Source organism: Sciurus vulgaris (genome assembly GCF_902686455.1).
Source record: "Sciurus vulgaris genome assembly, chromosome: 4".
NCBI classification, from domain to species: Eukaryota; Metazoa; Chordata; class Mammalia; order Rodentia; family Sciuridae; genus Sciurus; species Sciurus vulgaris.
In genome coordinates this window covers 37,815,376-37,842,663 of record NC_136464.1, presented here as the reverse complement: position 1 = coordinate 37,842,663, position 27,288 = coordinate 37,815,376, and the positions used below count along the sequence as shown (strand labels likewise).

Here is a 27,288-nt window from a genome sequence, read left to right as displayed (position 1 = left end):
AATATCAAGTGATTGACATGGGCTCTTACTTTCACAAAAGCTGTTCCTGGGAACCTGTACTTTTCTTCCCAGGAAAATTCTGTATATAGTCAGAGAGCTCTACCCTGGGTGTGTCACTCTTCTTGCTTTGAGAGGTGAGTTGAGTCTGCAACCTGCCCTTATGGGTGTGTATATCTTTGCTTTGTTACCCTTTAATAAGTCTTTGCTTGTGCCTTGCTTTCATGCATCCTAACAATTTTTTTTCAGCAGGGTAAAGTAAAGAACCCACCTGGGCTAGTTTGTGTTCTCAATTCCCCCATAACGGGACTCCACCAAACTGTTACCCCAGGACAGCCTCAGAAGTCATTTAACAAGATTCCCTCCTCATGTGTCTATTAATCCTCCCTTATCACACTTGTTACAGCCCTATGACAAATTTAAAGCAAGTAAATATTTTTAATTTTTTTGTTTTAAAAATAAATGCCTATTTTTTAATGATAAGATAGGAGTGAATCACTGGCAGATCTTATGGCTTCAGCAGGGGAAAATTTTTAGTTCGGGTAATTTTCTATAGTAAGTTATTTTTTCTCCCTTTTAGATTGTTAGGAGCACTTTGTTGCTGTATTTGTGATCCAGGTGTAAATATGGTAACTCAAGAATTAAAACCAGCTGATCCCTGGCCAGTTACTACTCTTCCATCTCAACTCCAAATCTTGCCTTACAAGAGATTAGGTTTGCTTTGGTAATCTGTGAATGGGCTGCTTTACAAAAGGTAAGATTTTGCCCTGAAAGTAATAAGACAGATTATGTAAACTAATTTCCATTAGCTGTTAGGATAATTTATATTTTACAATATAAAAGTGAAATTTTTCTCTACTAAGATCCAACAGTTATAGAAAAAGTTTCCAAACTATATTGAATATTATTTCACTTCATTTACCTTTAACAGTAGTTTTCTTAGCATTTCTACCATACCTGAGACTACCCATATCTGAGTATGCCCATATTTAATACTTGTTTTTGACCCTGCAGTCTATTAAGAAAAGTCCCTATTAAAAACATGGATAATACAATAGTCTAGAAACTGGGTTATATGTATGCAATTGGGTCCGTCATTTCTATATATATCTCTTAGTACTGAAAACTACAGAAAGTTTCTTTGTGTTTTTAGAGCTCTATTTTAAATGGGTAGTAGCAAGGGCAGAATTTTATGGAGGAGAAAGAAAATCTCTGCATTTAAACCCAAATCTGCATATATCCAAATAAATTATTCTCTTCTAGCCCCTTTAACCTTTAACTTCTAATAAGATGTATGATTTTATGTAAGACTTGTTCTGGAAATTTAACTGTCTGCACTTGCTGTGAGAGTTGCTTGTTACTGCCTCTTAGCAGTGTGTCAAAACTGTGTCTAAAAGTAACTGAGCCATGCTCTATTGCAACTGAGACCCCTGCTTTGCCTCTGGAAAGAAGCAAGGCTCATCTGTTTTTAGGCAGGACTCGGTGTGCTGGAGAGTCAGTGATGCTGTGTTTTTGTGCCTCTCAGACTCAGCAGCAAGTGTTGACAGTTCGGTTTCTGGACCCTCACAGAGCTTCTCTGGATTTACTCTGTGAAGCCCAGGCTGATCACCCAGATCCACAGAACCCCTCATGGCTCCCCCTGAGGGCCATTCCCCCTCTGGTTGGGGCAGGCAACAACCAGATGAGAGTGGGAAGGGTTAGTTAAATTTGGGGGCAGGTAAGTAGCTTTTAAATTATATATCCATTTTTTACAGTATGGCATGTAAAGCTATGGTCTAAACTGTTAAGAAGTCTAATAATGAGTTTAAATAACATTTTAGTGCATGCCAATGTTCTTTTTTGACTGATTTTTAAAAATTTTTAAAGTTAATATACTTTTAATCTCTGTGCTATATTTATATATGTAAACATCAAATAATTCAGTACAGTAAGTAATGAAGAAAAATAAATTGTAATGGAATTATAATATTTCCAATGCATGTTTCTATAGTCATTCATATAAAATTTTAGAGCAGTTTGGATATAATATCTTTCTCTGTGTAATATTGTTTCTCTGGGAGAAACAACACAGATTCAAATCAGTAGAAATTTAGAATTTGGTAGTCTGCAAGTGAACATTTATGTATCAATAAAATTGTGTTTATATATTTGCCCTGAATATTTGTTGTCTATTATATTTTAGGAATGTAAAGCTGTTACCCTAGCTGTGCAGCCACGTTTACTTGATATCCTTTCAGAACATTTATATTATGATGAAATTGCTGTTCCATTCACACGAATGCAGAATGAATGGTAAACAGCTTATATCATCATTAGCTGATGCACATATTGAAAGTTGGTAATAGAGTAAACAACAATGTTTTAACAATTAGATCAAGCTAATGACCTGGTGAGTAAGCGTAAGTAACTTTCTTATTTTAGAGCATGAAAATAAAGATTAGAAATTTGTCATAGCATGTTTGTCAGAAAAGTACACTATTTTGTAGAATCTATTGCCTGGTAACCTCTAATCCCAACCCTTTAGAAAGTTTATTTCATGTATTGACTTTTCTTGAAGAAGAGAATGGAGAAAGAATTTTCTTTTTTAACTCTACTTTTTTTCCTTTTTTTTTTTTTTTTTTTTAAAGTACTGGGTAGTAACAGTATAGGGCCTCATGCATAGCAAGTACTTTGCCACTGAGATACATCTTCAGCCCTTTAAACTCAGATACAATTCTAACAACAAACCAGTGTATCTTTATTAGAAAAAGTTGTTACATTTGTTGTGTCTTAGTCCATGATTGAGATGGGCATATATAGGAAAACCGTTGAATAAATTCCTCAGTGTTTCTCTTCCTGCTCCCCCACTATAAAAATAGAAATGAAAATTCAAACACATTGAAAAAAGTGAAAAATTATATGTTAACCTTATATATTCAGCAATTAGATTGTGCAGATGACATTTTGAATATATGCTTTGTCATATATATATTCAAATATCTACCCTTCTTCCAAACCATCAATCCCTTCTTATTTTTAAATGCATTTCTAAGTAAATTTCAGATATTTGTATACTTTAACATCTAATATATAATTAACTAAAATTTAGTATTTATTTATGGGTTTGTTCTGTTTTGAGGTAAAATTTACATATTAAAGTACACAAATCTTAGGTGAACCATTAGATGAATTTTCACAGGATACATACACATGTAAAACCCCAAACCCTGTCAAGATAGAAATTATTGTCACCACTTCGTCGTCAGTCCCTTCTCCCTTCTCTCAAGTAAACGTTCTTTGCCCCAAGGTAAATTAATTTGCATCTTTAGAATATCATTATAAATGTAATTATACACTGTGCTCTAAGATTTTGTTGTTGTTTTGTTTTGTGGTACTAAGGATTGAACCCAAAAGGGCTCTACCACTAAACTATAACCCCAACATATTTTTATTTTTTTGAGACAGGGTCTCATTAAGAGGCTGACCTTGAACTTCTACCTCAAACCTTCTGAGTAGCTGGGATTATAGCATGGCTTCAGCATGTTTAAAAACTCATCCATGTTAACGTGTATTAATAATAATTCATTTTGTTATTGCACTTTATGACATTGTGTGAATATTCCAAAACTAGTTTAAGCCATTCTCCTGTTAATAAACATGGGCTATTGCCAGTTTGGAGCTATTGTGAGCAGAGCTTCTATAAATCATTTGTATACACATTTTTTTGGTACACATATATTTTCATTTTTCTTTGATAAGTAATAGAAGTGGAACTGCTGAATCTAAGATAGTTGTCTTTTGGATTTTATTTTAGAAAACTACATAGAGGATAGGGGTATAGCTCAGTGATCGAGCTCTTACCTGGCATTTGCAAGGTAATCCCCAGTCCTGCAAAAAACTAAAATTAAATTTTAAACACTACAGACTTTTCCCCAAAGTGGTTCTATCATTTACCTCCTAACTAGCATTGTGTGAGTTTTTGTTGTTTCCCATCATCAGCAACATTTGGTATAATCAGTCCCCTTTAACTTTAGCCATTCTGTGGTTGCATGATGGTGTTCATTGTGGTTTTAATTTTCATTTTCTTGATGACAGATTTTATTTTATTGGCCATTTCTATATCTTCCTTTCTGAAATGTATTCAGGTTTTTTGTCTACTTGTAGTTAGGTTCTTATTGAGCCATATGAGTTCTTTACATATCCTGGATACCAATTCCTTGTCAAAGAGATGCTGTCTGAATATTTTCTGGTAGTTTGGCTTGCCTTTCAGTATTCTAACTGGTATCTTTAGAAGAGCAGATGTTTAAATTTGTGGTAAAATCTAATTTATCAATTGTTTTATTGATTGTATCTTGTGATTTAAGGAACCTTTTCCTGTCTCCAAGTAGTGAAGGAATTTGCATACATTTTCTTCTTAAGTTTCATAGTGTTAGCTTTTTGTTTAGATTTGTCTTCTGTTGTTGTTGTTGTTGTTACTGGTTCAAGGAATTGAACCCAGGGGTGCTTAGTCACATTCCCAGCCCTTTTTTATATTTTATTTAGAGACAAGTTCTTCCTGAGTTGCTTAGGGCCTCACTAAGTTGCTGAGGCTGGCTTTGAACTTGGAATCCTCCTGCCTCAGCCTCCCCAGCCACTGGAATTATAGGTGTGCACCACCACCCTGGCTCTTCCATCATTTTTTTGCAGTGCTGCGGATCAAACTGTGGCTTCATGCATACTAGCCAAACACTTTGTACCACTGAGTTATAACCCTCATGATCCATCTTGAACTAATGTTTGGGTATAGTTTGAAGTTGAGGTTGTTTTTCTTCATATGTCTAGTTTTTCCAGCATCATTATTGAAGAGATTTTCCCTGTTGGATTGCTTTGGCATCTTTGTAAGAAAATCAGCTGAAGAATGTGTGTGGGTCTGTATCTGAATCTGCTTGTCCAAACTGTCTTTCCTTAACACCAGTGCCTGAATACTGCAGCTTTTACTTAGTTCAGTCTGTGAGTTTAGTTAGTATAAATGAATTATTCCTGGGTTACAGAATGAGAAATTGAGTTACTTGTTTGTGTTTGGCCTGGTGAAATAATGTTCATTTCTTATTTCCCTTTCTGGCTGAAAAATAATGTAGTTGAAATTTTTTTGTGCTCACTAATGAGAGAAAGCTAAACTTGTTATTTTGTACCCAAGTTGTTCTTTGGTAAAGTTGTTTTCATGCCTAGAGTTAAAATCCCTTAAGAGTTTCTTTATAATTAGATTCCCTCCCTACTATTTCGGGAAACTTTTAAAAGTTTCGAATATCCATCTTCTTCAAGAAGGACCCGTATTTCCCAGTGAAACTACTATTCTGTTTCTTCAGTTTCGTTAGTCCAGTGGTTTTGACTTAGGATGGAGTAAGCATAAATATCTGGAAGAAACATATTGAGAGGGGGGTAATTTTAAAAGGTACCTGTAGTAAGAGCCCTTTTAAACTATACTGAATCCCTTTTTCCTCTTAACTGCCAGATAAGGGCATTTACCTGAGATATAGGTATTTGTCTTTCTCCATTCTCTTGATTTAGTCTTATCATGTGCTATGTTATATACTCTCAATCATGTACTATATATTGACTCTCAACCTTATGTTCTTCTATTAAGCCATTTTTATTTGAGTTATCTCACTGCCACTTCAGATTTAACCAAAGTAGGATTTTTTCTGTTAGAAAGTTTCATGTTTATCATTTCTGTGTTTCCATTTTCATAGTCCAAAGTCCTTGATACTTTAGGTCTAGGTTCTGATTCTTGTTTAAGGCTCAGGCAATCTCTGGTCCATTTCATCCTTCATGATTGCTAGACTAGTATTAATTCTTTTATGCTACTCTGACTACATCCCTCCCTTGCTTAAAATAATTTGCTTTTCCTTGCTTTTTAGGTTTTTCTTACTTTAATTGCCTTCTCTAGATTTCCCATCTCTTTTCTCCTCATTACTTTCTCAGACTTCTGCCAAGCCTGGTTAGCTTTCTTCTTGCATACCTATACCACACAGTGTCTTTTCTGTGCCTCAGTCTTACTTCCATGCCTGTGCTCCTGTTCCATTGACAGAAATTTTCTGCCTTCAGCCCTCTACACTCACCCAGAGTTCTTTTCTTGATAGTTCTCCATTTCCATCTTATACTCAAGCTGTGATAAACTGTTTTCAGTTCCTTAGAGGGCACCCTTCCTTCTACTTGTTACCTCACTTCATCTGTACCTCTAACCCCAGACTTAGCCATTCATAAACCAATCCAAAAAGCCAGGAATGGTGGTATGCATTTGTAATCCCAGCTACAAAGGCAGGGGGTGCTGAGATGGGAGGAATTCTTGAGCCCTGGAGTTCAGGCAAGCTTGGGAAACAGAGAAACATCCCACCTAAAAATAATTTAATTAATTAACAATTAATTAGTTTTTAAAAAAGGAAAGACAAGGAAAAGTGTTAACTGCCTCTGGCAAGTCTTCACTAATCTATTCTGCTAAGAAGGTGTTTGTTTTCATTTTGCTTATAGTTGTAGATGGACAGACTGCCTTTATTTTGTTTATTTTTATATGATGCTAAGGATTGAACCCAGTACCTCACACATGCTAGGCAAGTACTCTGCCTCTGAGCTACAGTCCCAAACTTCTGCTCGGAAGTTTTAAGTGACCCTTGTACTCCCACAGCAATTTGCCCTTACCTCAGTGATTTGTTATATTGTCTTAATCTTTATTTATATTTCCCATTTCTGCATTTTTAGGGTATATTAAGACATCATGTCTTACTCATCTTTTAGTATCAGTTAATAAATATTGGTTAAATGATTGAATTAATTGGGGTGATTATCTTTTCCTTGATTGCCTACAGTCATTGGAAGTTGACAAAAGTAAGCATAGTGTATTTTGGACAGTGTTTGCAAACTTTTAGCAGTGTATCCTATTTCAAATAATTCTTGTGCAGAACTCAAAATGAAGTGGAAAGTATAAGCTAGAAATGGTATGTGATTTTTCTTGTTCTTTGTGGTGAGCAAATTGACAGTTAAACTGGATATAGTTTGCTAGTCTTTGGCCTTTTATAGTGATAAAGATCTTATTTGTGTACTTATTTTGTATTTTATAATAAAAAATAGCATTATTGGTATTGTCCACAATGACACTTGGTAATTTTTAAGTATTAAAAATTAGGCTTGGGGCTGGGGATATAGCTCAGTTGCTAGAGTGCTTGCCGCCTTGCATGCACAAGGTCTTGGGTTCAATCCCCCAGCACCAAAAAAATTAGGCTTTCTGGGTCATGGTGATACACACTTGTGATTCCAGCCACTCAGGAGGTTGAGGGGAGAAAAGGGGGGCTCTCCATTAAAAAGAAGTTAGATTTAAAATTTTCCAATGTTACAGGCTTTCCTGATCAATAAGGATTTACCTGTGGAAGTCTTTTAAAATTGTGCTACTGTCAAGACTTTTTGTTATATGAACCATCACCTAGTCTTTATGTACATGAATGTTAAGAGCCACATCATTCATAATAGCCAAAAAGTAGTGAAAAAACTCCATCAGTAATCCACTGAGTGACATGAATATAGGATATAGTGAAATTTATATCACATGAAATGTTATTGATCAAAAAAAGGAAGTATTGATACAATGCTACAACATATATGAACCTTAAAGGCATTATACTAAATGATTAAAACAAGTCACAAATGACTACATAGCTTATGATTCTGTTATATGAAATTACAAAATAGGCAATTTTGGTCAAGGACAAAGCAGATAAGAAGGCTCCACAGGGGCTGGGGAAAAATGAGGAGTGTTTTGCTAGTGAGTATGTGTATTCTTTATGGATTTATTAAAATGTTCTAAAATTTTGATTCACTAACAGTATACTAAAAATCATGAATGTAAATTTCAGATGGGTTACTTTATGTTACGTGAACTCTATTCAGTAAAGTTATCTAAAAATGGACTGGACAGTCTTTAATGAGGTTTGTAAAGTTGTCTAGAACAGCAGTCTTCTAGCCTTAGATATGTCTGGTAATTAAAAAAAAATAATGGCTGCTGCACCTGCCCCGCCCCACTTCTATTGCCTGAGCATTTCTACCAGGAGGGAAGTCAGAAAACGAACAAAAATAATTCAGTTAGCATTACTTAACCACTTTGTAAATAGCTACCATAAACATTTTTGAGTTGGAGAGAATATTTTTCCCCCCAAATTTGTAAATTTTGATATTAACAGTTTATATTTGCATATCACTTTCTCATTTCATCAAAGTACACTGTTGGTGTTGTGATTTCCCCCTCAAACAAATTAAATATATTTAAAGGATAAGTAAGTTTATTCATCTTGAAAGAATGTGTCTTTCTTCAGGAATATAATTCTAATGTTAAGTTAGACTATGGTAAACTTGAGTTGGGAGGTTTTAGGTATTTACTAGTTTACTAAAACAATATTAGATAATATGGAACTCTTATGAAACAGAAAACTTGCTGTCTGCTGTTTAGGAGTTTATAGTTTATTGGGTTGATGTAATTAATGAGTTTTTATTTCTTTTTTTTTTTATTAGGTCACTACTGTTTTTACTGAAGTCACATCAACTTTCGATTAAATTCTCAAGTATTACAGCAATTAGATAGTAAACGACAGCAGGTCCAAATGACGTTACAGAGACAAATCAAGAGTGGCAAGTGTGCAGTGAGAGTGCATACTTTTGCTTGCATGTGCAGTTGTGAGCTTGCAGCAGCTTCGGAGAAATTAAATCCTATCATAAAACCACTAATGGAGACAATTAAAAAAGAAGAGACATACACTAGTGCCAAAACTATGCAGCTCAGTGCATAGCTAAACTTCTTCAGCAGTGTACAACAAGGACACCCTGTCCCAATTCAAAGATCATTAAAAACCTCTGTAGCTCACTTTGTGTGGACCCATATCTAACTCCTTGTGTAACATGTCCAGTACCAACACAAAGTGGCCAGGAAATTCTAAAGGTATATATCTAAACCTTCATATGGCATAGAGAAGGAATTAACTATTTAAATTTGTTTTCATTTATTTATACCTATAATCTAAGCACAAACCCACATCATGTTAGAGCCATTTCCCCCATTTTCCATTCTGAGAGAAAAAAGCTTGGTTACAACAAAATTCTTTGTTACTGCAATTTGCTGGTCCATCACAACCCTCTTAAAAACAATAAGCCAGTCGTAAAAGACCTGATAATCTGACTTAAGGTGACTGAAATCTATTGAGACAGGTATTCACCCTTACCTTCATCTTGAAAAGCCATCATTGTTTGACTTAGTAGACTTGAAACAATAGTATCAATGTTAATGAATGTGTCTTCCTTCTGTATTTTGTTTTCTAAATTTAGTCTTTCATGAGATTGGACTCTGTTTAGTAAATAATACTTAATCAGTTTTTTCTGTTTTCTTTTGGAGAATCATGTGGAAAATCTACTTTCAGTAGGCTGATATCAAAGATCAGTTGTTTCTTCACATGACTCAGTCCTACATGACTGATATTTTTGTAATAAGATTTTAGGAACAAACAAACAAATTATTGAAAATGTAATAGATTTGCAACTTTGGTGCTATATAAATCTTGCAGAAGGAATGAACTGGAAGAAGAATGAACATTTTGAATAATAACATAAAAATACAAGGGAGGGTTATCATCTCTTCCCTCTCCTTTATTGATGTATGAGGTAGGAATAGTCTGCAGTGATCAAGTTTTCCTAAATTTATGGGGACCCTGAACATCTTTTAGAGAAAACTTTCTTGAGTTTATTTTTAGTGTTTCTTGTTGTGCCTCAGCACAGCCATTCTTGCCTGTGATATTTCTCTTTGTTCTTATGATTCTACAACTTTGTGTTATAAAACCCATGCAGGTAGATTATTTTGTTGCCATTCATTGTCTTAAAAAAAAAACAAAAAAACATGTCATTAACTTATAAAGAATTGAGGCCTTAAATAAAGAGTTGTGTCTCCTTTGGAGCAGAAAACTTTTGGTTACCTGTATTATGATTAAAAGGCTAACTTTTTTCCTTATCAGGACCCAGCTCAGAAAAAGATGGAATGCACCATACTGTAACGAAGCATAGAGGTATAATTACACTCTATAGGCATCAGAAAGCTGCTTTTGCTATCACAAGTAGGCGAGGTCCTACCCCCAAAGCAGTAAAAGCTCAAATAGCAGATCTTCCTGCAGGAAGTAGTGGGAATATCCTTATTGAACTTGATGAGGTAAGTAGGTTTTTTTCTTTGAATGTTTTGATTTTCAAACAAATATCTAGCTTACACATTGAGAACTAAGTTGTCATGTCAGGTTCCAGATCTGTATTTTTGTACTTATAAAGGAAAGGACTAGTATCAGCTTTTTTGAATACTCTAGCAACATGGTCCAGAAAAACAGCAAAATTATTAAAGTTTCTCATGTCTTTTATAATTTTTACCAGCCTAACTTTTATCTTCCTAGGCAAGAAACCCTCTTGATGGTGGTTACATAAGCTCTTCATAAATACATAATTCACTCCCCTAGTGTTGACTGCAAAGAAGATATTAAACAAGAGTAAAAAGTTTTCTCAGTCCTATTGGTGTCCAGAATTTCTGTTGAAATTCAGACAATAGTTTACAAATGTGAGATTATCACAACCCACCTGACTTTTGGTCAACAACTTAGAATTTATTAAATGTGTGATATGAGAATAGGGATCTAAACTTCATGTGAATAGCCAGTTATCCCACTATCAAAACCTTTCTTCCTTGATTTATAATGGGCCCTTTGTTATATATCATGCTTTACATTTGTGAGGATTTATTCCAGTTTTCCATTCTGTTTTGTTGGGCTTTCTGTTCTTTATTTATTAATAACTTTTTAAAAGACAAATAATAACCAATGATAAGTGTTTGGTTTTGAAAATTTGAGTCACTTTATTAACAATGAAATGAATGTTCTAAATAGTTTTGATTGCAAGATGTAGGAACTTATCTGGGTTCAGCAGTAAACTATTGGTGCTAAAAGACATGTTTTTGTAAAATATAAACCTATTTTAAATTTCTTTTAAAATCATCCTCTTAAGTTACTCCCTGTCTATCTTGTCAAATACTCTTATGAATGTTGCCAGGCTTAGTGGTACACACTTGTAATCCTAGCAACTTGGGAAGCTGAGGCAGGAGAATCGCAAGTTCAAGACCAGCCTCAGCAACTTAGCAAGGCCCTAAAGAACTAGTGAGACTCTGTGTCAAAAAATAAAAAAGGACTGGGGATATATAGCTCAGTAAGCACCCCTGGGTTAAATCCTTGATACAAAAAAATATAAACAAAAAACAAAATCAGTAGTGTGAAATCTTTTTTCACTAGTTATATCTCCCTAGTTTCCAACAAAATTTTTACTGTGATTTTGGTATTTTTTTCCTCTGTGGGTTACATAGCTTTTCTAATAATTTATAGCATTTTTCTTTTCTTTTTTGCAGTGCTGGGGATCAAACACAGGGCCTTGCACATGCTAGGCAAGTGCTCTACCACTGACTGTATCCCCAACCCAATCTTTCTTCATCTTAAGATAATTAAAAATATGTATGTTTCTTTTGTAGGGGGAGACAGCCTTATATGGACCGTAATGATTGTTATCAATCTTGTGCTTGAACATGTCTTATTATGTCCCTTACATGAATATAAATAAGGATATGTCATTTCATCTGTCTTCTAACTGCTAAATTTCCTTGGGATAGGGAAAAGAATAAAACAAAGAAGGGGGGAAAAAAAAACAGTGTCATTTAGGACTCTTTCTAAAAATAGCACATATCCTTTTATTCCTTATCCCCAACCCTCAAAAATATTTTACTTAGGATACAAAAGTCTAGTTAGGAGTTTTAGTCCTACGTAATTTTAATTATTGGAAAATGTTTACGGTTGTTGTAATTGTGTCTGATAATTGCTTCATTAGTTAATGAAAGCACTGTAAATTCTTTAAATTCTCTTGATAAAATTTTAAATACATTATACTTTTTTCCTGAAATTATGTTTTCAACTAATATTTAATTTTAGGCCCAAAAGCCTTACCTGGTACAACGGAGAGGAGCTGAATTTGCCTTGACAACTATAGTGAAGCATTTTGGTGGTGAAATGGCAGTGAAGTTGCCACATCTCTGGGATGCTATGATTGGCCCACTGAAGAATATAATTGATCTAAATAATTTTGGTATGTATATATTTTTATGAGTTCCAGTTTTAACGTGTATCAATTAAATGTCTTTGTAAAATAAAAAATGCCTGTTTATCCCAGATATCTGTAAGTTTTAAAATGGATGTTTATTGAAAACATTCTAATTTTTTTAATGGTATTGTTTCCTTTTTGCTTTTTGTTCCATTTCTAAAAAGAGATACTCTGAAATGGATCATTATTATTTACTTCTTTATTTGCTTTGAGTGCAGTACCCCAGCACTTAAATTAAGGTCATAGCATTTAAACATAAAACAAAATTAACTCCTGTACTATCTGGGGAGGTGCTAAAAATTTATGTGGGCTCTAGATTTTGAAAAATAAATTTGCAAAGTGATCCAGACTTAATATGTTTGAATAGATGGGAAGTCCCTCCTGGAAAGGGGAGATGGACCTGCTCAAGAATTGGTGAATTCTCTGCAAGTTTTTGAAACAGCAGCAGCTTCAATGGATTCCGAACTTCATCCCTTGGTAACTTAACTAATGCAGGTGTAAAATTTCTTCAAATAGAACAAATGGTCTTATTAAAAATCTTAAGACTTGAAAAATGCCACTTCATGTCATCCCTCCTAATTACATTTGTTTGTTTGTTTGTTTAATATGGTATGACTTTATTTCTTCTTTGCTGACAGCACAGGAGGGCTTTGTGAGCTGGGTACATGAATGATAGAAAGCTCAATCTGGAAACTTAGAATATGGGACATTATGGAAAGGGCACTGATGCCACAGAAACCAGGTATAAACAGGAAGGAAAGCCAGTAGCCTTGCTCAGACCATCCCAATAATGTAGCTCCAAGAAGGGGAAAACATGGGTAATAAAGCTTGTTTCCAAGATAAATGTAAAGGTAGAAGGAAATCACCTAAAACACAACTGGTCAGTGTCAAAGATAAAACACTGGTTTGTTACTTTACTATTACACTTCTTATGAAAGAATTGGAACAGGAGGAGGAAGAGAATTGGTTGTGTTTTTTCTATAGAATAGTATTACTTTTGTATATACCCACATTAGGAAGCTCCTTGCAGTTGTTCCATTGTGAAGTTGGCTCCAGTTCTCTGTTGTTAGCTAACATAAGATTTATAAAAGTGAATCTAAGAGTAGAGAAGAATAAATATTTTTGTTCATGTAGTATAAAGTATGTCCTTATACTTGATAAAATTTTGTTAATAAAATGGGCACAGTTGTGTGTACCTATAGTCTCAGCTTCTCAGAAGACTGAGGCAGAAGGATCACTTGAGCCCAGGATTTTAAGGCCAAATTTATCATTAGTAAAGAAAGAATCCCATCTGTATGCCTTTACCCTCATGATTAGCAAACATGCATTCAGCTGATCTATAAGGCTATTGTAACTGCTGAGCAGGTACTTGACTATAATCATTAATCTTCGTTCCCTGCAGCAGACTTTTAATAATAGAATGTTATTGTGTTATAACAATCATAACACTTATGATAAGCCAGGAAGTGGAAAATATCTATCAGAGTATGGTATCTAGGACAAAATTAGGAACACTAAACCCAGTGAATAAAAAGTATGTTCCTAAACCTAAATCACCATATTTGGAGGAGGCTGGTGATATATGGTATCATATATTCCCAGGCTAATAAGATAATCTCGAAAGTGCCTTTTGATGTGTCTCTTGTTGATTTTGAAAGAATGGTGTGTTCCTGTATTCCTGAGAGGGTATTGAGCAGGGAGAAATTCTGTACCTTTTCTTATTTTTCTTTTTGAAACAGTTATGATATCTTAGTATGATTTTAGACTAATTTTCTATTGTTTTGATAGTAATGTTTAAGATATTTGGAGATATTTTTGGATTTAGAGTTACTAAAATACTGAGAACATCTCTGAATATGGGCTATTATAGTTAACATTTTAAATGATAGGGACCCTAATGAATATTCTGATTGCCTTTAACTTTTTTATTTTTAGTTGGTACAGCATTTGTCTCATTTATATGTGCCTTCAATACCCCAGCACTGCAGTGAGGCACATGGCTGCTCGTTGTGTAGGTGTCATGAGCAAAATAGCTACCATGGAAACAATGAACATTTTTGGAAAAGGTACTTCCATGGCTGGGAGCATTGATGACAATGTCAACAGAGGGTGCAATTGAAGCACTTGCCTGTATCCTTTTTTATTTTGACAAATCCCTTAGAAATTTTATTCAGTTACTTAAGGAGACCAAAATAAAATTGACTTATTAAATTATGCATATAAATAACCTGCTTTGTAGCTGTTGATGGACCTTTATTGATTCATTTATTTATATGTGGTGCTGAGAATCAAACCCAGCGCCCCACAGGCTAGGCAAGTTTCCACCACAGAGCCACAACCCCAGCCTGAAAACTACTTTTAAAATTTTATTGGTATCATTTTACATTTCTTACAAATATTTTTATTAAAAATTTTTACATAGAAAGTTCAAGAATTCCTGTTGGCCAGGCATGGTAGCACACACCTGTAATCCCAGCAGCTCTAGAGTCTGATGCAGGTGGATTGCAAGTTTGAAGCCATCACGGCAGCTTATTCAAGCCCTAAGCAACTCAGCAAGACCCTGTCTCAAAATAAAATACTAAAAAGGGCTGGGGTTGCGGCTAAGGGGTTTAAGCGCCCCTGGGTTCACTTCCTAATACCCCCCCCAAAAAAAAAAGATTTACTATTAATTTTAAGATAGCTTTATAATAGGCAAAATCATTTAATGTCCTATCTAATAACCAGTTTGTTTATGTGGTTTATAATTAATGTTTTATTCAGGTAGCACCTATGTTGTAAACATAAAGTATTTCCAAACTTTGTTTCTTGGTTGGAAAATGACCAAAATAATCCTCGATGACTAGAACTATGTAGGTAAGCCCTTTGTTAAGGACATGGCAGCTATTTTTAACTTGAAGTATCTGAAAAATGGTTCTGGAGCAAGAAAGATGGATGAAGATCAGATCAGAGAAACTGTCAAAATGTAGAAGATTATAGGAGCCTGCACTTACTAGGTCCACCATTATCTGGTAGGTGATTGTCAAGATCCTGGAGGGAAATTTAGAATTAATCTTTGACACTGCTTTGTGCTCACCCTTAACTTACAATGTGGCTAACTTTATTCTGACATTGAAATTTCTATTTTTAAAAAAAATTTTTAGTAAAACTTCTCCAGTCTTCTTTAGACAAAAATAATTTGTTTTTAATCATGAGAAAAATACATAATGATTTCAGAAGTACAGTATATCAATGATATAATTGCATAGTCCTTGAGGGATAGTCAGTCTGTTATCTCATAGAGCAGATGAGAAAATAAGAAACTGTTTTAGAAGTTACCTTGGTGTAGTCATTGTTATTGAAAACATCTCTCTCAAAATCATTTCAGAATTTCCTTAATCACTTATTCAGGTGTAATGGAACAACTAGATGTTGGTATTGTTCCATATATTGTCCTTTTAGTTGTTCCTGTGTTGGGAAGAATGAGTGATCAGACAGACAGTGTAAGATTCATGGCTACACAATGCTTTGCAACATTAATTAGACTCATGCCACTTGAGGTAAGTTGATGATACTTGGTTTGGGATTTAATGTTTCTGTGACTTCATAATAATTTTACTCTTCTTTAAAACACGTATCAAGTTTTTTAAAAAGGTATTTTTTTGAAAGTGTTAACAAGTATTAAGATTTCTAATATTTGATACTTTTTTTAAAACAGCATTTTAATTGAAAAATAAATTAGATACTTTCCTAAAAGAATGATAATTTGTTGATGCTTTTCCAGAAAAAAATTGTTCCAAGTTTCTCTGGGCTGAAGTTTAGTTGAGAAGTAAATTTCAGAGATAGTAATTAACACTGTAAAAAGCAAATGAAGTTTCTATAGGAGTATGGAGCAACAAGTTCAGAAGGCTTAGTGGAGCATTTTGGAGTGCATTCATGGGATAGAAATAGTGTATGTGGTCAGTGTGGACGGTAGACGTTTCTTGAAGCAAGAAATGAGCCTGGATCCCACTACCAAGCTGCTTTTTAATATTTTGATAGGATTTACAAAATTTTGGAAATTAGGCACGTATGTCATCCCCATACTATAGAATGTATTGTACTTTCTTTTTATTGCTGAATAATATTCATTGTATGGACATACATATTTTGTTTATCCATTCATCAGATGATAGATATTTGGATTGTTACTAGTTTTTGGCTATTGTTGAATAATGAACATGGCATACTCACAAGTCTTTGTGTATGGATGTTTGTTCTTATTTCTTTTGAGTAAAACCTAGGAATGAAATTGCTGAGTCACATAGTTTAACTTTTTTTTTCCCTTTGGTACTGGGAATTGAACCCAGAGGTGCTTACCTCTGAGCTACATCCCCATTCTTTTTTTTTTTTTTTTTTTTTTAATTAGGATCTTGTTAAATTGCTGAGGCTGGCCTCAAACTTGTGATCCTTCTACTTCAGCATCCCAAGTACCTGGGATTATAGGCATGCACCACAATACCCAGCTTGTTTAACTTTTTAAAGAAACTGCTAAACTACCCCAAAGTGTTGCTGTACCAATTTACATTCCTACCACAAAAGTATAAGTATAAATTGGATAGCTTCTTTGAAAAAAAAGTTGGCTATATTTGATAAAGTTGAAGATACTTATCTCAATGATTAGCAAATCTATTCTACATATATATGTAGAGAACCTCAACACATGTACCAAGATACATTTTCAAGAATATTTGTTATAATATTACTTATAGTAGTCTAAAACCAGAAACTCATATTCATGAAGAGTAGATATTTAAATTGTGTACTCTTATATTGCAACAAAAACAAATAGCAGACACCCCACAATATTAATGAACTATTTTTTACGGTGTAGATGACAGTTTATTTATTTATTTATTTATTTATGTGATACAGAGGATCGAACTCAATGCTTCACACATGCTAGGCAGGTGCTCTACCACTGAGCCCCAGCGCTATTAATGAACTCTATTTTTTTTTGTAATTTTTTAGTTGTCTATGGATACAATACCCTTCTTTATTTATCTTTATGTGGTGCTGAGGATCCAACCCACTGCATTACATGGGCTAGGCAAGCGATCTACCACAGAGCCACAATCCCAACCCCTATTAATGAACTCATAGCATAAGATTCATTTTTATGAAGTTCAAAACAGACAAAGAAATTGAATGCATACATAGACAATAAAGGTATAAAAGAAAGAAATCATGGTAAAAGTCAGTCAAGTGATTATCTCTTGGGGAATGAAATGGAGGTTATACTAAGGTGATTTTTCTTGTGCTGATAAAGAGAGGTTGGTTTTATCATTTATTAAGCTAATAGTTTATAAGACTGTTCAATTGTCATATCTCTCTGCATATAGATTTTATTATGACATTAAGAAATAACCAGTATGACAAAAAAAAATTGTGAGACCACTATATCAAAGACCTTAGTGTCATTTTCAAAATTTCCAAGTATGGCAATATATTCTTATTAACTGTAGTCACCATGCTCTACAGTGTATCTGTAGAACTGATTCATCCCATCTGGAACTTTGTACCCTTTAGCCAATATCTCCCTATTTCTCTTACTACTTCCCCTCCCACCAAACCCCTGGGAACCAACATTCATTTGACTTTTTAGGGTGCCACAAAGTGAGATCATGCAGTGTGTTTTTCTGTGTCTGAATTGTTTTGCTTAGCATAATGTCATTCAGGTTCATCCATGTTGTCATGAATTGAGAGGATTTCACTCTGTTTTAAGGCTGAATAATATTCCATTGTATACCAGTTTCTTTATCCATTCACCTATTGATAGACACATAGGTTAATTCCAAATCAACTCTACTATTATGAGCAAAACTGCAATGAATAGTGAAATTTTCTTTTCATACTGATTTCCTTGATATACACATAGAAGTGGGATTGCTGAATCATGTCATAGTTCTATAATAGCCATTCTAATGGGTGTGAGGTGGTAACTCAGAGTAGATTTAATTTTGATTTATCTGGTGATTATGATTTGAGCATTTTGGCTATTTATACATCTTTTAAGAATACCTATTCAGGTCCTTTGTCTACTTTGTGTTCTTTTTCTGGTACTGGGGATTGGACTCAGGGGCATTCGACCACTGAGCCAAATCCCCAGCCCTATTTTTGGTATTTTATTCAGAGACAGGGTCTCACTGAATTGCTTAGTGCCTCATTATTGCTGAGGCTAGAAATTGAACTGGAGATCCTCCTATCTCAGCCTCCCAAGCTGCTGGAATTACAGGCATGCACCACCACACCCTCCCAAATTGAGTTGTTTTCTTCCTGTTGAGTTCCTTATATATTTTGGATATTAACCTCTTATCATGTGAATGGCTCACAAATTTTCCTTATTCTGTAGGTTCCTTTGCTGTGCTGAAGGTTTTCCATTTTATGTGGTCCCGTTAGTCTGTTTGCTTTTTATTATTTATTTATTTTTTATTGTAAACAAATGGGATACATGTTGTTTCTGTTTGTACATGGAGTAACAGCATACCATTTGCTAATCATACATTTACATAAGGTAATGATGTTTTCATTCATTCTGTTATTTTTTCCTCCCCACCCACCCCTCCCACCCCTCTCACCCCTCTTTCCTCTCTATACAGCCCCTTCTTCCTCCATTCTTGCCTCCCTCACATCCCCCATTATGTGTCATCATACGCTTATCAGTGAGATCATTCGTCCTTTGGTTTATGAGATTGGCTTATCTCACTTAGCATGATATTCTCCAATTTCTCCATTTGCCTGCAAATGCCATAATTTTTTTATTCTTTTTAGCTGATTAATATTCCATTGTATATATATACCACAGTTCTTTATCCATTATCAATTGAAGACATCTAGGTTGGTTCCCACAGTGCTGGCTATGTGAATGAGCAGCTTGTGAAAACATTGATAGGCTGTATCTCTGTAGTATGCTGATTTTAAGTCCTTGGATATAGGCCGAGTAGTGGGATAGCTGGATCAAATGGTGGGTCCATTCCAAGTTTTCTAAGGAAACTCCACACTGCTTTCAGAGTGGCTGCACTAATTTGCAGCCCCACCAGCAATGTATGAGCGAACTTTTTTCCCCACATCCTCTCCAACACCTATTGTTGTCTTGTATTCTTGATAATTGCCATTCTAATTGGGGTGAGATGGAATCTTAGTGTAGATTTGATTGTATTTCTCTTATTACTAAAGATGGTGAACATTTTTCATATGTTTGTTGATTGCTTGTAGATCTTCTGTGAAGCGTCTGTTCATTTGTTATTGGGTTGTTTGTATTCGTGTAGAGTTTTTTGAGTTCTTTATATATTCTGGAAATTGGTGCTTAATCTGAAGTATGAGTGGCAAAGATTTTCTCCCACTCTGTAGGCTCTCTCTTTGCATTGCTGATAGTTTCCTTTGCTGAGAGAAAGCTACTTATTTTGAATCTATCCCAGTTGTTGATTCTTCCTTTTATTTCTTGTGCTCTGGGAGTCCTGTTAAGGAAGTCTGATCCTAAGCCAACAAGTTGAAGGTTTGGACCTACTTTTTCTTCTATAAGATGCAGGGTCCCTGGGCTGATTTTCAAGGTCCTTGATCCATTGTGAGTTGATTTTTGTGCAGGGTGAGAGATAGGGGTTTAGGTTCGTTCTGTTGCATATGGATTTCCAGTTTTCCCCGACACCATTTGTTGAACAGGCTGTCTTTTCTCCATTGCATATTTTTGGCACCTTTGTCTAGTATTAGAAATTGTACTTATTTGGGTTTGTGTTCGTGTCCTCTATTCTGTACCTTTGATCTACCTGGCTTTTTTGGTGCCAATACCATGCCGTTTTGTTACTATTGCTTTGTAGTATATTTGAAGTTCTGGTATTGCGATACCCCCTGTTTAATTCTTCCTACTAAGGATTGTTTTAGCTGTTCTGGGTTTCTTATTCTTCCAGATGAATTTCACGATTGCTTGCTCTAATGACGTAAGGTACGTCATTGGGATTTTAATTGGAATTGCATTGAATCTGTATAGCACTTTTGCTAGTATGGCCATTTTGACAATATTAATTTCTGCCTATCCAAGAACATGGGAGATCTTCCATTTTCTAAGGTCTTTCTCAATTTCTTTCTTTCAGTGTTTTGTAGTTTTCATTGTAGAGATCTTTTACCTCTTTGGGGTAGATTGATTCCCAAGTATTTCATTTTTTTTTGAGGCTATTGCAAATGGAGTTGTTTTCCTCATTTCCCTTTCAGCTGTTTCATCACTTGCGCATAAAAATGCTTTAGGTTTATGCATGTTGATTTTATAGCCTGCTATTTTGCTGAATTCATTGATGAGGTCTAGCAAGTTTTTCTGGAGGAGATTTTTGGATCCTCTAAATATAGAATCATGTCATTGGCAAATAGTGACAGCTTAAGTTCCTCTTCTCCTATTCATATCCCTTTAATTTCTTTGGTCTGCCTAATTGCTCTGGCTAGAGTTTCGAGGACAATGTGGAATAGAAGTGGTGAAAGAGGACATCCCTGTCTTGTTCCCGTTTTTAAAGGGAATGGTTTCAGTTTTTCTCCATTAAGAATGATGTTCGCCATGGGCCTTAGCATAAATAGCCTTTACAATGTGTCAGGTATGTTCCTACTATCCCTATTTTTTCTAGTGTTTGAGCATGAAGGGGTGTTGTATTTTGCCGAATGATTTTCTGCATCAATTGAAATAACCATATGATTTCTTATCCTTAAATCTATTGACATGATTGATTTATGGATGTTAAACCATCCTTGCATTCCAGGGATGAACCCCACTTGATTGTGGTGCACGATTTCTTAATATGTTTTTGGATATGATTTGCCAATATTTTGTTAAGGATCTTTGCATCTATATTCATCAAGGATATTGGTCTAAAATTTTCTTTCCTTGATGTGTCTTTTCCTGGTTTGGGTATGAGGGTGATATTAGCTTCATAGAATGAGTTCAGTAGGGTACCCTCCTTTTCTATTTCCTGGAATACTTTGAGAAGTATTGGAATGAGTTCTTCTTTGAAGGTCTTGTAGAACTTGGCTGAGAATCCATGTGGTCCTGGGCTTTTCTTGGATGGTAGATTTTTAATGGCTTCTTCTATTTCATTGCTTGATATTGATCTGTTTAAATTGTGTATGTCCTCCTGGTTCAGTTTGGGAGGAGCACGTCTCTAGAAATTTGTCAATGTCTTCGTAGTTTCTATTTTGTTGGAATACAGATTTTCAAGTAGCTTCTCATTATGTTCTGTATCTCAGTGGTGTCTGTTGTGATATTTCCTTTTCATCATGAATTTTAGTAATTTGAGTCTTCTCTCTCCTTCTCTTTGTTAGTGTGGCTAAGGGTTTGTCTATTTGTTTACTTTTTCAAAGAACCAACTTTTGTCAATTTTTTGAATAGTTTCTTGTGTTTCAATTTCATTGATTTCAGCTCTGATTTTAATTATTTCCCGTCTTCTACTACTTTTGCTGTTATTCTGTTCTTCTTTTTCTAGGTCTTTGAGCTGTAATGTTAGGTCATTTAGTTGTTGACTTTTCATTCTTTTCTGGAATGCGCTCCATGAAATGAATTTTCCCTCTTATTACCGCTTTCATAGTGTCCCAGAGATTTTGATATGTTGTATCGTCATTCTCATTGACCTCTGAGAATTTTTTTATCTCCTCCCTGATGTTTTTGTTATCCATGTTTCATTCAATAGCATATTAGTCTCCAGGTGTTGGAGTAATTTGGTTTTTATTTTGGCATTGATTTCTATTCTCAGTCCATTATGATCTGATAGAACTCAAGGCAGTATCTCTATTTTTTTGGCATTTCCTAAGGGCTGCTTTGTGGCGTAACATATGGTCTGTTTTGAGAAGGTTTCATGTGCTGCTGAGAAAAGTGAATCCGCTTGTTGATGGATGGAATATTCTATATATGTCTATTAAGTCTAGGTTATTGATTGTGTTATTGAGTTCTATGGTTTCTTTGGTTGGTTTTTGTTTGGAAGATCTATCTAGTGGTGACAGCAGTGCATTAAAGTCATCCAAAATTATTGTGTTGTGGTGGTCTATGTGATTCCTGAAATTGAGAAGAATTGTTTGATTTACAGGGATGCACCATTGTTTGGAGCATAAATATTTACTATCGTTTTGTCTTCCTGATTTATGGTTCCCTTAAGCAGTATGAAATGTCCTTCTTTATCCCTTCTAACTTTTTCTTGGAGTCCACTTTATCTGATATAAGGATGGAAACCCCCACTTTTTTACTGAGTCCATGTGCATGGTAGGTTTTATCCCATCCTTTCACCTTCAGTTTGTGGATGTCTTTTTCTGAGATGAGTCTCTTGCAGGCAGCGTATTGTTGGGTCTTTCTTTTTAATCCATTCTGCCAGTCTTTGTCTTTTGATTGATTAGTTTAGGCCATTAATGTTCAGAGTTATTATTGAGAAATGATTTGTATTCCCAGTCATTTGGCTTATTTTTGCTTTTTAAGTTGGCTTGGTTTCTCCTTTGAGTGGTTTTTCTCTAAGGTAGTTCCTCCCTTTGCTGACCTCCTTTGTTGTTTTCATTTCCTCCTCATGGAATATTTTGTTGAGAACATTCTGTAGTGCAGGCTTTCTATTTGTAAATTCTTTTAACTTTTGTTTATCATGGAAGGATTTTATTTCATCTTCAAATCTGAAGGTTAGTTTTGCTGGGTATAGGATTCTTGGTTGGCAACCATGTTCTTTCAGAGCTTGAAATACGTTGTTCCAGGCCCTTCTAGCTTTTGGAATCTGGGTTGAGGAGTCGGCTGCTATCCTCATTGGTCCTCCCCCTATATGTAATCAGATGCTTTTCTCTCACGGCCTTCATAATCCTTTCTTTATTTTGAATGTTAGGCATTTTCATTATAATGTGCCTTGGTGTGGATCTGTTGTGATTTTGTGCATTTGGTGTTCTATAAGCCTCTTGTATTTGATTTTCCATTTCATTCTTCAGGTTTAGGAAATTTTCTGATATTATTTCATTGAATAGGTTGTCCATTCCTTGGTTTGTATCTCTGTGCCTTCCTCAATCCCAATAATTCTTAAATTTAGTCTTTTCATGGTGTCCCATAGTTCTTGGAGATTCTGTTCATGATTTCTTACCATCTTCTCTGTTTGGGCAACTTTATTTTCAAGATTAAATATTTTGTCTTCATTGTCTGAGGTTCTGTCTTCAAGTGGTGTAGTCTTTTGGTGTATGCTTTCCATTGAATTTTTTATTTGGTTATTGCTTCCTTCATTTCAAGGATTTCCATTTGGTTTTTTTTTGAGAATCTCTATCTCTTTGTTGAAATGATTTTTTGCTTCCTGCAGTTGCTCTTTCAGCTTATTAGTATTATCATTCATTGCCTGCATTTGCTCTCTTATCTCATCCTTTGCTTTGCGAATCATCTTAATCATGTATAATCTGAAGTCCTTTTCTGACATTTCTTCTCCACACACTGTCATTGGATTCTATTACTATAGAATCTAGATTTGTTTGGATCATTTTCTTCCCTTGTTTTTTCATGTTGTTCATGTATCTTCCCCTCTAGCAGTGCAGATCTGGGGTATTACAGATTTTCCCCCATAGGCTTATAGTGGCCCACTAGGTTTCCAAAGCCCTTTCTTTAGGGGAGATCAATATTAGCAGTGCCCAAATCAGACACTATGCAATCCTAGACCAAATAGCCCCTATGAGGACAATAACAAAATTGTCATAGTAAACAGAATGAGTTCAAATATTATCTTCAGTAAAACAAAGAAATTTGCAATAAGGTCTGCAGTTTCAAATGGAGTACAAAGAGGATGCAGAGGGATGTAGAATGTGGCTGTTAATGGGATAAGAAAAGAATATAACAGAAGTATATAATAATAGAAAGGGTGAGAGTGTAATCAAAAGAAATTGGATGTTAGCATGCAAAAAAGGGAGAAAGAGACTCTGAGGGAACAGGTAAATAAAAGGAAAAGAGAGCAAGAAAAGTGGAGGAAAAAAGAAATCTACAGTATAACAGTCATATAGTAAAGAAACCTCCCAGAGTTCAGTAGCCTGATGCATAGAGGTACCTGACAATGAGCTTCAAGCCTCCAGCAGGAGTCTCAGGGTGGGTTTGCCCCACCTAAAGATCAGAGTTCTGTTTTCCAGGATTATCCAAGATGGCTGCTCTGGCTTCAAAATGTGTTGGCAAATGGGGAACTGCAGCTCAGGGTGTGGCCGTGGCAGCAGGAGGACCAGGAGGCGGATGCAGTTGGTCAGGCAGGGGTCTTGGAGGTCGGGTGTGTTTGGTGTGGTTGTGGGATCCTAGAGGCTGGTTGCAATCAGTCGGTCTGGGGATCCTGGCGGCAGGGAGCAGTCAGTTGATGTGAGGGCCCCAGAGGCAGGGAGTGATGGATCGGGCTGAGGGATCCTGGAGGTTGGGCTCAGTCAGTCCGGCCAGGGGTCCTACAGGGCCTGGCTGTTGTCTCAAAATGGCGGCAACCACGTGTAATCAAACCTGCAGGTACTGTAACAGTGAACTTCCAAGCAACAGCAGGCAGCTGGTGCTCCATTGGCGGTCGGCGATCAGTTTGCTGACTGTTGTTGGACAATCGGAGGTGAACCTGGTGCGTTGGGTAATGGATAGGTGTAAAGCAGGCAATGGACAGGCGAGAGGCAGGCAAATGGCGGATGATAGACGCCCGACAGTGAGCAGTCTGCACTCAAAAAAGGTGTCGATATGCTGGCAGATTGCAGGTGATCACAGCAGGCAAATGGGGTAAACACCAGGGGATGGATGAGCACCAAAACTGCCTTACCAAGAACAGATATCCTCTGCTTGAAACTGGAGTTACGGAGCAACAAGGAACGCAGCCTCCCTCTAGTCTGCCATCTTGGATCTCCCTAGTCTGTTTGCTTTTGTTTCCTGTGCTTTTGGATTTTATCCAAAAAAATCATTGTATGGACCAATGTCAAGTCAGTTGCCTATTTTCTTTTGTAGTTTATGTTTCAGGTCTTAAGTTGAAGTCAGCTGTGGTTTGGATGTGGTTTATCCCTCCCAAGGGCTTATACACTGGAAGGTTGACCCTAGTGTGGTAATGTTAAGAGGTGAAGACTAGGGCTGGGGGTTGTGGCTCAGTGGTAGAGTTCTCACCTAGCATGCATGAAGCCCTGGGTTTGTTCCTCAGTACCACATAAATAAAGTTATTGTGTCCACCCACAATTAGAACAACATATTTAAAAAATAAAAAAATACAAAAAGAGATGTAGACTATTGGGGAGGTCGTTAGGTCATTGAGTGTGCCAGAGTGATTGAGGTGGTTTCATGGGACCCTTAGTTAGTCTCAAAGAGAGTAATTTTAAGAGCATGCCCAACACCTGAGTCCTGAATTGCTCTCTCGTTTCCTGTTTCAAAGTAATCTCTTCCTCTCCATGTGCTCCCATGATTGTGGTGCCATCTGCCATGGGGCCTTTAACAGAGATGCGCATATGCTGGTACCATGCCCTTAAATCCCCAAAACTGTGAACTCAATAAACCTTTTTTCAAAAGAAAGTTACTCAGCTTCAGGTAACAAAAACCAGACTAATAGAAAGTGTGGTCCATTGTGACCTGATTTTTGTCTATCCAATTTTCCTAGTATCATCTATTGAAGAAATTGTTTTTCCCTCTTGTGTTCTTGGAACCCTGTCAAAGATCAGTCTGTATATTTGATTTTATGCCAGTACCATGCTGTTTAATTACTACAGCTTTGTAGATCTCTTTATTACTTACTACTTACTATTGTGGTGCTGGGGATCAAATTCAGGGATTGCACATTCTAAGCAAGTCTCTATTACTGAGCTGCCTTATTTAATATATACTGCAGGGCTGGAAATATAACAAATCTTTTCGTTAAAGATTGCATTGCTATTCAGGGCTTTGTGGTTCCATATAAATTTTAGGAGTGTTTAGAATTGTTTTTCTATTTTTAAAAAAATGCCATGAATTTTTGAATAGAGATTACATAAATAGAGGTTGAATTTATTCCTGGAAATTTTGTTGTTGTTTTTGGTGGCACTGGGGACTGAATCCAGGTACATAGTAGGCAAGTACTCTACCACTGAGTTACACTCCCCCTTTTTAAAATTTTATTTTGAGATGGTCTGGCTGAGTTGTTCAGGATGACCTTGAACTTGTAATTCTCCTGCCTCAGCCTCTCAAATAGCCTGGATTACAAATGTGCATCACTATGCCTGGCCTAAGTTTTTGTTTTAATGCTATTATAAATGGAATTATTTTCTGGATTTCTTTTTTTTCATTGTTATCATCAGAACCTCTTTACACTCTGAAAATTGAAGTCCCAAAGAGCTTTGGTTTATCATATTTTCTAGAATAGAAATTGAAACTGGGCATTTTTTAAAAATTCATTTAAAAAACAACCTTTTATATGTTATAATTTATTTTATGAAAATAACTTTCCTAAAACAACAGTGAGAAGGGTGACATTGTTACATATTTTTGCAAATCTTTTTATGTGTGTCCTACTGGTAGATAGCTAGACTCATATTTGCTTAGGTATACAGTCTGTTGAGATATTGTTGTTTGGTTGAGGTAGATGAAGAAAGTCCAGCTATCAGAGAGATAGGCAGTTGAAAAAGGAGCAATCTTTTGATGTCTTTTCAAGTAATTGTGGATATATTTTGACCTAAAAACATACAAAACTTAAAAAGAGAAAATCTTTAAAATATTCTGGGCAGTGAGAATCTAAAGTTCTATCAAGGAATGTTTCATACCTTCTCACTTAAAAATCCATTGGTTTATCTTACACTTCTGAATGAATCTTTTACTCATACGTTTTATAACATTTGTATTGGTCATTTAGAAAATATTGGTCTCCCACAAGTTGATACATTTCATTATATATTTTTTAAAAAGATGTTCATTAATATCACCAGGATAAAATTAAATATTAGAAAGCATGTTACTTTCTCTGAAAAACTTGAATTTTATCAGTGGCAACAAGTTATTTCAGTTATTTTCAGGTTAATTTCTAAGAAAATGTCAACCAAATATTCCAATCAGAATGCCAATGGCTCAACAATCCTCTCACGTAAAGTGTTGTTCCATTTATTAAAAAAAAAAAAAAAAAAAAAAAAGTATACTAATGTACATTCTGTCTGTCTCCATGGCAAAATTTGTTGAAA

At 35.4% G+C, this 27,288-nt stretch overlaps 1 protein-coding gene across 1 annotated transcript in view; it reads left to right on the top strand.

The window, feature by feature from the left end:
- BTAF1 (B-TFIID TATA-box binding protein associated factor 1) overlaps window positions 1–27,288 on the top strand; it is a 97,373-nt gene that overhangs the window by 51,707 nt on the left and 18,378 nt on the right. The window contains 22 exon segments of the mRNA XM_079138281.1: window positions 578–655; window positions 657–693; window positions 695–751; window positions 2,180–2,290; window positions 2,292–2,330; window positions 2,332–2,367; window positions 2,369–2,386; window positions 8,512–8,548; window positions 8,551–8,604; window positions 8,607–8,634; window positions 8,636–8,660; window positions 8,662–8,689; window positions 8,692–8,756; window positions 8,759–8,921; window positions 8,924–8,935; window positions 9,999–10,189; window positions 11,994–12,147; window positions 12,530–12,639; window positions 14,098–14,117; window positions 14,119–14,214; window positions 14,216–14,292; window positions 15,550–15,698. Coding sequence (XP_078994407.1) covers window positions 578–655; window positions 657–693; window positions 695–751; window positions 2,180–2,290; window positions 2,292–2,330; window positions 2,332–2,367; window positions 2,369–2,386; window positions 8,512–8,548; window positions 8,551–8,604; window positions 8,607–8,634; window positions 8,636–8,660; window positions 8,662–8,689; window positions 8,692–8,756; window positions 8,759–8,921; window positions 8,924–8,935; window positions 9,999–10,189; window positions 11,994–12,147; window positions 12,530–12,639; window positions 14,098–14,117; window positions 14,119–14,214; window positions 14,216–14,292; window positions 15,550–15,698 — 1,585 coding nt within the window.